General features: G+C 52.3%; 3 protein-coding genes across 3 annotated transcripts; 1 reads left to right on the forward strand and 2 right to left on the reverse strand.

Moving 5' to 3' along the window:
• Nucleotides 1–320: 320 nt before the first annotated feature.
• Nucleotides 321–4,458, reverse strand: V8C40DRAFT_255111 (Zn(II)2Cys6 transcription factor). Its single transcript, XM_083217971.1, has 5 exons — nucleotides 3,733–4,458; nucleotides 2,835–3,579; nucleotides 2,145–2,774; nucleotides 1,707–2,091; nucleotides 321–1,645 (listed from the first exon to the last, which is right to left on the reverse strand). The coding sequence occupies exons 1-5, from the start codon at nucleotides 3,983–3,985 to the stop codon at nucleotides 764–766; spliced, it is 2,895 nt and encodes a 964-aa protein (XP_083068850.1). The 5' UTR covers nucleotides 3,986–4,458; the 3' UTR covers nucleotides 321–763.
• Nucleotides 4,459–9,775: 5,317 nt separating this feature from the next.
• On the forward strand, nucleotides 9,776–11,999 carry V8C40DRAFT_107372 (26S proteasome subunit RPN7-domain-containing protein). The gene is made up of 5 exons (XM_083210738.1): nucleotides 9,776–9,989; nucleotides 10,054–10,098; nucleotides 10,203–10,483; nucleotides 10,545–11,306; nucleotides 11,374–11,999. The coding sequence occupies exons 1-5, from the start codon at nucleotides 9,914–9,916 to the stop codon at nucleotides 11,632–11,634; spliced, it is 1,425 nt and encodes a 474-aa protein (XP_083068851.1). The 5' UTR covers nucleotides 9,776–9,913; the 3' UTR covers nucleotides 11,635–11,999.
• A 41-nt stretch (nucleotides 12,000–12,040) lies between these two features.
• On the reverse strand, nucleotides 12,041–13,611 carry V8C40DRAFT_255121 (mRNA splicing protein PRP18). The gene is made up of 2 exons (XM_083217972.1): nucleotides 12,722–13,611; nucleotides 12,041–12,635 (listed from the first exon to the last, which is right to left on the reverse strand). The coding sequence occupies exons 1-2, from the start codon at nucleotides 13,436–13,438 to the stop codon at nucleotides 12,312–12,314; spliced, it is 1,041 nt and encodes a 346-aa protein (XP_083068852.1). The 5' UTR covers nucleotides 13,439–13,611; the 3' UTR covers nucleotides 12,041–12,311.
• Between the last annotated feature and the right edge of the window lie 11 nt (nucleotides 13,612–13,622).

Genomic DNA, 13,622 nt, shown 5'->3' on the forward strand with positions numbered 1-13,622 from the left:
AAGTCTATCCAGTGTGCACACCACAGACCTGTAGTCCAAAAAGAAAACCGCCCCTCAAAAAGGTCACCGACCAAAAGCGAGACGCAGCAAGGGAAAAGAAGAAGTAAAAGACCCTCATTATGTCGCACTGTATTCGGCGCCGAAGTGGCCAGGGTCTTTTGTCCAAAATGTCGGCCATTTGGTCGGCCGCTCGCCGGTCCTCAATTGCCTTTCTGCGTTAAGTCGCATACGTAATCACACCAAAAGGACATTCCGTGATACGAAAGGCAAAGAACAAGTTTACCAAACTAGGGAACGAGAGCGAGGCGTTTCTATGGGTACCTTAGATAGTTTATTTCTTCGTATGTACCTAGTATGATTGGTGCTTCGACAATTGATCGTGTATATGGTTCGATCAAAGTCCCTTTATCTACACACTGTGATATGCTCATATAGTTGTTGTTTTTTGTTTCGGTGTGCCTGCCGCCAACGGGGAGTCGAGGAGGGGAAAAAGATGGAAACAGATGAAAGAACAAAAGTGACCCAAGTATCTAAACACCAGCCGCAAATGGTTTCGAGTGATGAGGATAGGTTGACAGTAGTTGTAAAAACATGCAATCGCGCTGTGACCTTTCTTTCCCGTCCAACGATGTCCAAGGAATGGGTGATCAAAACAAAAGAAATAACAAGAAAAGCAACAAGACGCCCTTCACTCCCCCCCGGTGGACCGCAAGGCCATCCCGTTTTCATATCGTCAAAAAAATGGGTATCATGTGGCAGTCGTTCACATTCCCTGAAATCCGCCCCTGCCAGAACCAAAGAAACTCCCCCAGTCCGGCTGCATGCCGTGATCCGTAAACATTTGCTCTATCTGCCGCTCCTGGTGCCTCTCGCCCCGTATTGCTCGTCGAAGAGATAGTCCGCCGGGTCGTCGTTGTGGCGCTGGCTGAGCCTGCTGTGGCGGCGGTTGCTGGTGAATGCCCATCATAGCGTTAGGGTCATACATGTTAGCCGACATGTTCATCGCCATAGGGGTCTGTTGTTGTGGTGGCGGCTGCTGTTGCTGTTGTGGCATCATGTACGGCGGAGGCTGTCCCATAAACTGATCTCCCATCTCATCCAGCGAAGCAGGGAAGAAGAATCCCGAGTCCTGAGGTTGATGAGGCATCGACACGGCTGGCACGTCGGTTTTACCTGAGAATCCCAGTTCCATCATCGGCTGGTTAGGGTAGGCGAATGGATCGTCCGAAGGAAACATTAACGAGTCGAGTTTATGAACCGGGTGGTTGTGGCCAAGATGTCCACTCAGAGGATGTTGCTGGTATGGGTGCCGGTGTACACTCTCGGCCGTGCTCGTAGAATCGGGCGTTGCTCGTGATGACAAGTCCATCGGCATCACGTCGTTCAGGCTGCTGGTGAACGAGGGCTCAGGATATCCACTGTGGTCTAATGACTGTGCGAAACTGCTGTCCATGGAGCCCCTAGAAGTGGAGGTGCCATATAAAGACATACCGCCGCCCCTTATGTCGCCTGGTCTGTGAAGAGACATGCCCACAGAGATGCCAGGGTTGCCTGGTGCTTTAACGCCCGGGGCCGTCCTCTTCTTCGTGGACGATGGCCGAGCTTGAGGCGGATCAAACCGTTCTGGCAATTGATCAAATAGAACCTTAAAAAACATTCAGTAACAGTGGTACAATAGTCAAGGGGGATACCAGGCCGGTTCCTACCTTGAGAGTGTGAGTGACCCTCTCAGCAGAGAGGCTCTTCTCGGCCAGATCGGCAATCATTTGTCTCCCAGCGCGCGCATCAGCCAATACCTCTGCTGATCCAGGCTTCTCAGGGTTCTCAATGGCATAAAATACCAGCGAGAGCACGGAGAAGAACTCAGTGTAGAGCATAAACCAGTAGGGGCCGCTAAGGACGCGCTGCTTTCGGATCTCAAGGCCAATGTGGACGATGTTACGGGACACGCTGATAGCGGCCGCCGCGCAGGCATATGATAGCTCATCAATTCTGTTGCCCTGGCTGAGTCGAGGAGAAACGTAATGCAGAAATGGTCGGTACAAGACAAGCTGCACATGCGCGTAGGCAAAACGCAGCAGATGCCGCACACTGTTACAGGACTGTCAGCCGGGTTTCTTGAGACATGTCAGAAGGCGACTTACCGAACTACTTCAATGGGGCCGTCAGGGCTCGGCCGCCATGCCTCTGGAAGTCTCTCGAACCAGTTGTGTAGATCCGTCTCAATCTCCTTAATCCTGCTATAGCTGATGAGATATGTGGATGATGGCTTATCCCCCCTCATGACCGTTTGCCCAACGCCTTTTGTCGGATAAATGTACTTTGTGATTTTGCCCAAAATATCCATCAATCGAGAGTGGGCATTGAATGCTTGGAAGAATGAGGCCGTTCCCGGTGCTGGTTGTAGAATGCCTTCAGGTCTTATGAATTCATCGTCAACTTCAATGGGATACTGCTGATCGACATCGTCGCTGTTTAGAAGCAGGGGGAACCCGAGCATTGTAGATACGTAAATGTCCATCTGCCGTATGACATAGAAAACACGTCGCCGAACTTGCTGCTCGATGTTCCCTATTCGCTCATGCTGCAAGTGGCGGTGAAGACCCATTCGCAAGGCTGATCGAAGAGCGATTCCTACAAATGAGTAGCAGGTGTTGAGGTTGGCGGTGGATTGAAGGAAAAGAATTATGAAAACAAGCGTCTGGATGGAAACAAGGCTTCGACACTCGGTAACATCACGCAGCAGAGATCTTGCTATCTTGTAGTATTTGACTCTGCAGCCGTTGAGTTAGTAAACTTCATCGAATACCATCACATGGTGAAGCAAAACTTACCCTTCATCAATGGCAAATCGATAAGTCATGCCACCGGAACTGGAGTCGTCAAGATTACTATACATGCAACCCAACGCTAAGACGGCATAAAAAAGGGCGAGGAACTGGGTATCATCCGGGCTCATCGGCTCATGTTGTCGTTCATAGATGTAGTCGAATTTTTCGTAAAAACTAGGGACGTGAACGATGCGGACAAGGCACGTGGCGCAACTCAGAGAATAGTAGCAGAGTTTCCGAGCGACGTCCTTGGGAGGCAGCTCGGGGTAGTTGGAGATGGTAGAGAAGGGTGAACCAACGGGCGGCGTGTCAAAGTTCAAGAGACCCGCGGTTCGATCAGACGGGCGTGGTAGAAACGGTCCTTTGCCAACAGGGCCTAGCATGCCGCGGAAGTTCTCCTTCATGCGCCGCAGGAAAACAGCGCCAGACGAGATGCCGTAGAAATCCCAGCCGCCCTTGTCGTCGAGATCCAGTTGGCCGATGGAGTCGATCATGGAGGTGAGCTGGGTGTCATTGGGATCAGGCTCAGCGGGATGGTTGGTCCGCAGCTTGGCAACCTCAGCACGCGCTCGTTCTCGGTTGTGAAACTCTTGCTGGATGGCAGGGTCAAGATTTGGATCGGCCAAGTCGATATCGGGGACGAATTTTCGCAGCAGCGACTCGGCGCGCTGAAGACGACTTTCCAGGGCCTCGATATACTGCGGCGCGGGATTCCTCCTCCTGTTTGATGGCTTATCATATGTGCATTCTGCGCAACAAAAGGTCAGCAACGGCGTTCAAGGCAGTGAGATGGGAGCGATCCAGGCGGGATGAGAAAGGTGGAGCGAAGGATCGTTCAACATTGTGAAGCCGAACGACAGCAATATCCAGGACCGGACCGTCGCCAAATCATAATACGCACCATAACTGTAGACGGAGCAGTGCGTGCAAGGCTGCTTGCCGTCACATTTGATCTTCTTGCGGCGGCACTCGTCGCAGGCGCGGGTGACTCGACGTCGCTTCTGGATGGGTTGCGACGGTGCCGATTCGGCATCGCCCGCCTTGTCGTCGTCTTCAGCGTCCGACTTGACGCTGTCCGCCGGCGATCCAGCATCGTGGATAGACCAGTCGCCGGCGGGCTGCGACCCGACGGTGATGGCCTCGTCGTCGGACATTTTTATTTGTATTTTTTTGTTCTCAGAGGGCGGTTCAGCAGGGGCCGATTCACAGGGCTATTATTAGTCGCAGGGCTGATTCGCAGGGCCGATCCGTATGTGATTGAGGGTGTACTTGTACTGTAGCAGCGTGGCAGGTTAGAACAGATGCAGCGCAACCTCGATATTTGTCCCGTCTTGGCCGCTCATTCACGCAACGTACTCGGGCTGGGATCTGGGCGGGGCTGGATGCTCTGGCTCGATGCTTCGTGTGCGATGGAGAAGAGGCCTTTGGATTTGGAGAGACAGGACAGGACCCCGGGGATGCAAAGTCGGTGGCAGCGTACGTGCCAATTGCCCCGGCGTCTGCCAATCTAGGCCATCAGATGGACAGCGCAGTCTCTCCCGTGTCCGGAGCGAGATGGGGAGGGTTTGGCGGGAGTGTCGTCGAGATTATGGCGCGAGGACGAGGGAAAGAAATAAAAGACAGGAACAGAAGGGAGAGGCCGTTCAGGCGCTGCAAAGTCCACAGCAGTCCAGAGAGTGGGAGTCAGCCAGAGCCAGAGCCTGTGCTGGGGGGAACTGGGGGCCAATCCGCACTGTAACCAGAGGGCGGTACAAGTACTGCCGACGCAAGTACAGCAAGCGAGAGGGCGCCGTGGCTGGGCTGGGATAAATTGACTGAGAGCCTGTGGGAGGCGCCTCTAGCACTGTCCTACAGTGGCTGGCCCGCTGAAGACACTGGGGCTGCAGCTTTGCGGTGGAGCGGCCGTGCGGCTAGCATTACGCAGCCCGCGAATCCCACCGAGAGCCGCTTGGGGCCGGGTTTGGCGTCTGGTTGGTTCGGGCCGTGCGTGGGTTGCAGTCTGCACTGTGGGAAGATGGAAAGCCATCCCGGGCAGCAACACCACAACTCCATTGACGCGTGTGGGGATGCAAAAGGCCAGGGGGTTGTGGTTGTGTCTGCTGTATTCGGAGCTGGGTCCGGAGTACGAGGCCGTGCCCTTTTCAATGAGCCTGGGAACATCCAATTGGGGAGAGAGTATGTGAGGAGTATGCTGTACAGTACAAGTGCCCTACGTCTGGGGAATACATTTGGCACACGTAGGGAGGAGAATAACACGGCGCTTTGTGAGGCACAGAGATGCAGCGCTCCACAACCTCGTCGCTCAAGGTTCCCTGCTTGGGATCAATCCTTTGTAAGCCGTTTGATTTTTATCTTAGCATGGATTTGATACGATACTTGACAGAGACATCTCTCATGCGAATTCGCCCAAATGTCTTGCCAGGCTGTCTTAGTTGACCACCGTCAGCTAGCAGGAGGTTTGAAGGTGTCTGAGCGAAAGCAAGGAAGTGAGAAGCCTTGATCCAATGGAATGGGAGAGACGCATCCAAAATACGAAATTCAAAAGTACAGGAACCTCAATCCTCATGCCAACATACTGAGCCCAAATGTATATATACTCAACCGCCCTTTGGGTTTTTCTATGATGCTCTGCATGCTTCTGGCGACACGAATGCCTGTACGAGTACGTGTACCCTCAGGTGCCAGTACAGGCGCAAGCATGCTGCAGAGTGCCGGTTTGCCCGCGACCTTCCATCTTGTCTAGGAGGTCCACTGCCGACAGCATTCTGCAGATGTACCTGTACGGAGTGCATACAAAACGCCGCGCAGTGCCAGATTCATGCGTCCAGAGCGCCAGCATCGCAATGCCGTCAGACTGCATGAATCGAGAGTTCCAGACTTTGGCTGCCTTAGCACAAGCAGGCCCTGGGATACTAACATGTTCTGGTGTTGGATGGTTCAGCTGGTCGCAAGGCACTCGGTACACCACCGAGGCCGAATTGGCTAAGGAGGATGAACGAAAATCCTCGTACGACAATCTTCGCAGACGCCCAAGAGCACGGGAAGTGCCCGGCGAGGCTTTCAGCGGATGTCCGCCCCGTTCAGCGGGCTGGAGGGAACTGAAAAAAGAATTCAGCATCGATTGATCCATCCATGACAGCGAATTGAGCTCTTGATGGCGTCGGGGGCTAAAAACACAACTGAGCAGGTCCACATCGCGCAGGAAACTCCACCGCTGGACTAGAGGCGGCGCCAGAATTACTGCCGCGTGATAAACTGCAAGCCAGCCCGGGCATTTGCATTTCGGCGATACCTAGGAATGGGCTCGAATTTCTGCTTCAATCTTGCTGTGTCTTATGGGGGGGCAAATGGCAGTGTTTGACTAGCAAATCCGACCTCTCCACTGCCACATGGCATCCCAGCGCCTCAACTGCCACTCGGCATGTGGATTGATGGCTCCGAAATGAAGCTGGAAGGCTTGGCTGAAAAGCTTGGCTGGCAGGGCAAGACACAATGGGGGGGTGGGATGGCGGTAGAAGGGCGAAAAGAAGCTTTCAAAGGTTCGTTGCGACATTGAGATGGCTACAGTGCCGGCGAGATTTGGGCTTGACTAGATAAGCTTCAATTCAGTTCCGTTGGAATCGCGGGATTCTGGTCCCAGCAACCCGTTAACGCTACGGGCAGATCAGAATCGATCAAGAATGGATTACCTACTACAAATTACTAGGAGTACTCATACTAGGCAAGTCAGAGCCAAAGCATTGGATGGGAGGCATGTCTCAGTGCTACGGTAATGATGCGATAAACGCCTCCCGCGGCTGTCATTGGTGTGTGTCTCGCCGTTTTGACTTTGGACACGCACTGCAGTCGAGAAATGCTTAGTGCTAGGTGCAGGACTAGCTGCATCATCGAGGAGGTCATCAGCCCGCCGCCAGTCCGTGTAGTTTATCTTGAGAATCGGAAGGGCCGAGCACCCAGTGCGCGAAAGATGTCGGTCGGCGTTAGCATTGACAGCGAGTTAATCCTCAGTTCTGGGTAGTTTATTAACCCAGCATTATCGGCCATTGGAGGTGACGATAGTGAGGGCGATAAGGAAAGAATAAAACTCCAACAGGCAAATCAAACTACTATACCTGCTCCATATCGATCATTTCCTTTTCGACTTGACTTACAATGACTCTAACTGTTCGCGCAACCAACATACCAAAGTATACGTTACTACCGCCAGCTCAAGAGTGCCCGGCAACTTCAACGTAACACTGGCCTTTCAAGACCTAGCATCAGTGGAATGTGCTGGTCCACCATCGCGCCAACGTCCGCTTTATTCCCGCCATCCCCAAGAGCCGTTCTGCAGCTTTGGGTCAAATTATGGAGACGGGAAACGGGAAATGATACGACCTGCGGCTGTTGCGGGCATACGGAGTACAAGCGCCGCAGGTACAAGTACGCGCTACCCGCAGCAGCGACAAAAAGTCCAGGTCCAACCAGGTCCAGGTCCCCGTCCAAGTAGCATCAAATGGATCATCTGGCTGCCTGCTTGTGGTTGTGGTTGTTGGTTTAGCTGTATCTGTAGCGCATGCGGGTGAGCAGTATTATAAATTAACTCGCCCTCGCATGCACAGCAGGTGTGTGCCATCCCCTTTGCAGCCCGTTGTTTCGGTGAGTCAAGTTCATGGGGTGCCGCGGTTTAGACTTTTGCAGTCCTGCAATGCCTAACCTTGGTGACATGCTTCTTTTTTATTTTCCTGTCATCGCCCACCACAAAAACCGCAACTTTAAAGGTGAGCCCGGCAGAGATTGGCGGGGATGAACTCGAGATAACCTTGATTTAAAGTCGAGCACCCTATTGATGCGCAAGGCTTGAGAGTACACGTATTGCGCGCCGTGGCGGGCGTTGCCGGCACTGTACTCGTACACTGCACTGCATGTAGGCAAATGAATCGTTGTCCCATGTTCCTTGTGCGACATGCACCATACTGTAGCGAATTTCGGCAGCGAGAACTCGCCAATCCTGGCCCTGGTCACGAGTCACCAAGACGCAGCTTCATTTCTCTCATTTTGCCTTGTTTTTTCCTGTTTTCCCTTTGGATTTCTCACTTGAATTTTTTCTTCTTCATTTTGTTCTAAAGACCCTTCGGCTTCTTCGGTGGTCTTAGGCCAGTCCCGGTACGGTGTCTTCAAGCCACGGCGGCATTACATCACCTTGCCTATGCCAAGCTTTTCGCCGTGGGAACGAGATTGCCGATAAAGCCAGGATAACCCACAAGGCTGGAATCGGGAGACGCCTGCTAAGATTGAAGAGACCTTAGTCGGTACCAAGTACAGTACAGTGTAGGGAATGCTGAATTTAATCCAGGCCGTATCACCAACAAACTGTGCTGCGCCCTGAAAAAGAGGACATTGCTGTTTGTGTTTGTGTTTTTACTTGCTCAATAGCACGGATTGACTATGCCATCCATCGGTATACCTACAGTGCTTCACGCCCGTTGATCTTGATTTCATGCCTCTATTTACCGAATTAACCGAACGCCCACTCAGTACAAAAGCCAGCACCATTTAGCAACATCCCAATAGCAAGTAGTTGATAAAACGTGATAAACAATCTCCATCTCATTGATGGATTATCTCTTGACTATACAGTATTACACCCACCCAACACCAACGATCAATCCAACTGGCTGTTAGTGTCAGAAGCCTCGTGCCACACACATGTTTCGAGTGCTTTTGTCGTCGCAGTCGTTATCGTAGCGGGCGCCAGAAGTCATCACAGACGACCCTACCAAGTGACAGCACGGCATGGCGATCCGAATCCAGCCGGCGATCCTCTTTCCACGACCTTCTCTGGAATGTACTCGTAAACCCGGCACTGTATTCCAGAGGTAAGCTTTTCGGTCAAGCTTGTTCCCGCTCGTGGCCGAGCCAAGCTTCTAACCCCGAGACTTCTCCGTGACAGGATGACGAGAGGCTTCGGCTTCGGCTCACCTCCGAAATGCACACGCCCGCGATTTAGTGGACGTCTGATCTGCATTTCCTGGCAGATTGCCTGTCCATGGGCCGGTTGTCGATTTCCGTGACGAAACACCGCCACGAGATGCGTCTTGTTATCCTACAGTACACTGCTGCCTACTGACATCGCATGCATGGGCAGTTTCGTTGCGACTCTGACTCGGAGCTGCCGCTCTTCTCCCCCGCATGCTGGATTACAATACTTGGCCTCGTACAAACGGCGTCGAACAACGCACGATCCGTCACCTGCCCTGCCATCCTGCAAAAATAGCCCCTTACTGTAGTTGAGCTGAGAGGGCCTGTGCCTGTCTAACCCCCTTGCGCCGGCTGGTTTATTGAGGTCTAAGCCACAGAGTATATCGGAAGACGGCAAACTAGTTGATCTGGACAAAGGGGGGGGCCAGTGCCGACTCGGGAAGGTCTTGCGATTACGTATTTGATCTCGTCAAGAGCTTGGCGTGCTTTCTTTTGCACTGTTTTCCTCTTGAAGAATTATTGGCTAGAATGCTTTCCTAGATTGAAGGCATTATATACTGTTCCAAGTCTTGATACTGCCACCTTGATAGTTGGTGGAGAGAGTTACAGCGAAATATAGCTAAGATGCTGGGCTAAGAAGAATCGAGGAAGAGATGCGCCAACTTGCACTATTTGGCACTAGCCTTGGCCTTTGCTGTAGATTCATTGCTTTATCTTATTCAATGGTCTTGAGTACTACCAACAGTAAATGCAGGAGAAAGACCAAATGGATGATGAATGCTTCTTACTGCATCTCAAATGTTTATGTTTTTCTGCACTTACAATGGTGTAGTGGACTATTCTAATTGATTTGGTTATGCAAAGCAATGCGTACATGCGCTGTACCTTTGAAATGCACGTATTAGCAAGCACACCTCTGTAGTGGCCTTGTACCTGTGGCCGCTATTCAGAGCTCCAACCCCGCCAAACCGTCAAACGCCAACGGCCAAGCACTTTCCACAATGAACGCCCCTCCATCATCAGAAGGCTGAGGCACGTGCAGGAGAGCCTTCAACACCGCAGCCTCGCCGGAACAGCAAACCATTTCCTATCAAAACAGCATTTACCGCCCTGCTTTCCACATGGCTGCTCCCGCTTCAACGCAGCCGAGCTCGGAAGCTCAGGCATACGCAAAAACTCCAGATGTCATCGTCTCCGGTAGATCAGGACCTTGCCCCACATGATGCCTGCTTGGAGGAGCTGACCTTGAGCCTCAATATAGACCTACCCAAGCTTGATATCGATCTCTATATTCAGAACTACGTCGGTACGATGGTCCCATACCCTCTTTAACTTGCCTGGTACTCTACCATGCAGTGATATAGGCGGGATGCCTGATGCTAACCCTGCTTCTCGTCGTCGTCGTCATAGGCCGAACACGGTACGAACGCTTGATCCTCATCGGCCGATGCTGCGTGCCCCTACGTGTTGAAGCTCTCAAGGCCGCCGTTGCCGAGGCAAAGAGTGGCTCAGATGTCACTCGGTATAAAGATGCCTGGCAGCTTCTCCGTTCCGTCGCTCCGGATGAGCCTGAGGCAAAGAGGGACGACGAATGGATCGAGAGCACCGAGCTAGCCAACAGAACCGAAACGACTCGCCTGGAGACTGAACTTAAGGGGTATAGAAATAATCTCATTAAGGAGAGCATTCGGGTAGGCCTCACTCCATTGTGCAGAGACACCGTAATAGTTCTAACTCACCGCTTGTGTTTAGATGGGCAATGAGGATCTTGGCAAGCATTTCGAGAGCATAGGCAAACTCACCGAGGCCACCGACGCATATAACAAGATGCGCCACGACGTGAGCACGACCAAACACATCTTCGACTGCGGTATGCACTTGGCTAGCGTCGCTTTCCAGCGCCATGACTGGGCCACTGTGCTGAGCAACGTTGGCAAGATCGCCAACATTCAAACTGGGGATGATGAGCAAGCACAGCAAGCCTACACCAAAGTGGCATCCGGAGTTGCTCTGATGGGACTTGGTAATTATTATGATGCGGCTAATACTCTTCTTCACACCAATCCCAATGTATCCCCAACAGAGTACAACACAGTTGCCAGCCCCAACGATGTTGCCATCTACGGCGGCCTTTTGGCCCTAGCAACCATGGACAGAAAGGCTCTACAAGCCCGCATACTGGATAACCAATCATTCAGGATGTTTCTGGAGCATGAGCCGCACATTCGGAAGGCGATTAGTTTGTTTGTTAACGGCCGCTACTCTAACTGCCTAACCATCTTAGAGGGTGTGAAGGCCGACTATCTCCTAGACATCTACCTGCAGCCACATATTCCTACCATCTACTCCCGAATTCGCGAAAAGTGCATCGTTCAATACTTTATTCCCTTTTCATGCGTCACACTAGACAGCTTGGACGCTGCGTTTGGTACACCTAACCAGTCCGTGGAGCTGGAGCTCATCAGGATGATTCGTGATGGCTCGCTGAGGGCTCGAATAGATGCTAAGAGCAAGGTATTCTCTCTCCCTTTCGCTTCCACTTTCCCACTATGAAATTCAGTGTTGCTTACATCCCACATAGCTTCTCGTCGCCGTTTCTCCCGACCCACGACTAGTCGTGCAGACAAACGCACTTGCTGTGGCGCGGAAATATGAGCAAGAGGCCAAGGAGCGGTTACGGCGCGTGAATCTGATTGTTGCAGGTCTCGAGGTCAGCGGCGCCAAAAAGCAGCCGGGAGGCCCCGTTGGAGGCGGTGTTGGAGGGCCCGAGGTCGAAGAGGCTTGGTACGAAGATATTACTCAGTTGCCCAGCCAAGGCGCTGAGCGGGTTCAGGAGTCTTAGAAGAGGCCCCATGGAAAACCCAGGGCTCAGTGCCAGCACAGTCCACCTCGAACTCGATCTAATTCTCAAGGATCGTCAAAATCGTCGAGCAAGTCTATTGGAGAGGGCGAGAGCACGCTACTATAACTACGAATGAGATTTATCGGTCAGCCGCAGTGAGCGACACAACTGAAACCGAGATTTGATCCGCTCTGCGGATGGCCTACGTGGACCGTTTTTCGTAATGAGGGGGCCACGGTTATGACGGCAAATGCTTGGAGACTTGAACGTTACACATGATTGTTCATTAGAGAGGGAGGCGCAAGGAGAAAAGGGGAATTTTCGTGTCTTTTTTTCGTATTCAGCAGCCCCCAACTACAACTAGTAGAGGCATTATTACTCTTTTATCGCTTGCTTTCAATCTTGCCTTTATGATCCAGTCAATATCTTGCCTTCTTATTGGTCAGGTTGTTAGTCGATGATGAGGACTCGGCACAGGCTGCCCGATGTAATTCAATAGAGAGACACCTCGTATATGCATTCTGGTTTACTGTCTTGCCTTGTCCAATCAAGACGGGGTATCATATCACACTATGTAGTAGGCACCAATATTCCAGCATCTTGTAATAGCTGTACTGTGAATCATCCACCCTTTATCCTCTTCTCCCTTGCATTCAGCATTGCCCCCCTCATCAAAATCATCCCATCAATTGCCTCAAGTCCTGCGGCGGCCACCGCACCTGCGCAAAGGTCAAGCAGCGTTTGATGCTCTGTAGGTACTTGCGCGTGGCCTCATCACCCATAACATGGCCTTTTTCGCCGTCGTGCAGCTTCTCGCGGGCGCTACGCTCGTGGATACCAACCATGGTGACGCCGATGGGCCAGGCAGCTTTGCCGATGCTGAGGCGCAGGTAGCCGTCGTTTGCGTCGACGTAGCGGCGCTCCTGGAGGGCCTGGACGATCTCGATGATGGGTTGGAGGAGGGAGTCGTCGAGGTCGCCGGATTCGAACTTGCGGAAGAGCTATGTGACGGGTTAGTCTTTGCTTTTCCTTCCTCTTTTATAAATGGGTTTTGGGAGGTGAGAGTTGGAGGGGAAGGGGATCTTACTGGCTTCATGTTTTCGCGGGTTTGGACCATGGCGCTGTAGGCCATTTTGCTGGCGCTCGTCTCCCGCTTCTCTTCCTCCATTGCCTTTTCGTACTCCGTGAGCACCATGGTAAAGTAACTCGCCAGCTGTCGGAATAGCCACAGGCGGCCCTCTTTGTCCTTTGGTATCGCGCCGTCGACCTTCATATCCTTCTCTTCTACCAGCTTCAGCGTCGTAGGTATAGGTCCCGTTGTCAACACCGTAGTGAGCTTTTTGTGCCGTCTCAGTCGCGCCGCATGTGATTCCCCAAACAATATCGCCGGCTGGCCCAGTTCTCTCAGCTTCTGTATCAGCTCGTCATCCGGAATGTCGTCTGCCGCATCGCCATCACTCTTGTCGCCGTTCTCTTCGCCCTTGACGAGCTCTGGCAGGCCGAGCCGCTTCCTCCTCGCCTGCTCTTCCTCCCATTCCTTCTCTTCCTGCCTTTTCCGCGACTCTTCTGCGAGTTTGCGCCGCTTGTCTTCGCGTAAGGCGTTCTCTGCGGCGACTTCTTCTTCGCGCTTGCGCTTCGCTTCGGCTTTGGATGCGCGTTCGGCCTCGAGGGCTTTTTGCTCGGCTATGTAGGCGGCTTTGCGTTCGGCCTCTACTTCGGAGCGCTTCATGTATTTCTTGTCATCGTTACTGGATGATTTCTTGGATTTGGAGAGCTCCTTGTTCATGAGGGCTGCGAAGTCCATGATGAAGTATGGTGCGCTGGGGAGCGTCTTGAGAGTTGGAGATGTCGCGTCAAGGAGTCAATGATTCGGCTAGGTGTTCAAAATTGATGTGATTTGTGAATCTGCACAAATTTTAATAGTAGAGAGACGCTGGATGCAAGTATTTGGCAATTTGGCAAGGTTTGAGGTTGACAGGATGATAAGT

The sequence above is a fragment of the Trichoderma camerunense genome (genome assembly GCF_050948025.1).
Source record: "Trichoderma camerunense strain CBS 138272 chromosome Unknown V8C40scaffold_20, whole genome shotgun sequence".
NCBI classification, from domain to species: domain Eukaryota; kingdom Fungi; phylum Ascomycota; class Sordariomycetes; order Hypocreales; family Hypocreaceae; genus Trichoderma; species Trichoderma camerunense.

Excerpts from the sequence above, each read along its gene's own strand:
- V8C40DRAFT_255111 (XM_083217971.1), bottom strand. The coding sequence starts at position 3,985 with ATGTCCGACGACGAGGCCATCACCGTCGGGTCGCAGCCCGCCGGCGAC. Across the intron at positions 3,580-3,732 it reads CTGCTCCGTCTACAGTTATG|AATGCACATATGATAAGCCA; the intron begins GTGCGTATTATG and ends TTTGTTGCGCAG. Across the intron at positions 1,646-1,706 it reads GGGTCACTCACACTCTCAAG|GTTCTATTTGATCAATTGCC; the intron begins GTAGGAACCGGC and ends ATGTTTTTTAAG.
- V8C40DRAFT_107372 (XM_083210738.1), top strand. The coding sequence starts at position 9,914 with ATGGCTGCTCCCGCTTCAACGCAGCCGAGCTCGGAAGCTCAGGCATAC. Across the intron at positions 10,484-10,544 it reads TCATTAAGGAGAGCATTCGG|ATGGGCAATGAGGATCTTGG; the intron begins GTAGGCCTCACT and ends GCTTGTGTTTAG. Across the intron at positions 11,307-11,373 it reads GAATAGATGCTAAGAGCAAG|CTTCTCGTCGCCGTTTCTCC; the intron begins GTATTCTCTCTC and ends CATCCCACATAG.
- V8C40DRAFT_255121 (XM_083217972.1), bottom strand. The coding sequence starts at position 13,438 with ATGGACTTCGCAGCCCTCATGAACAAGGAGCTCTCCAAATCCAAGAAA. Across the intron at positions 12,636-12,721 it reads CCCGCGAAAACATGAAGCCA|CTCTTCCGCAAGTTCGAATC; the intron begins GTAAGATCCCCT and ends CCCGTCACATAG.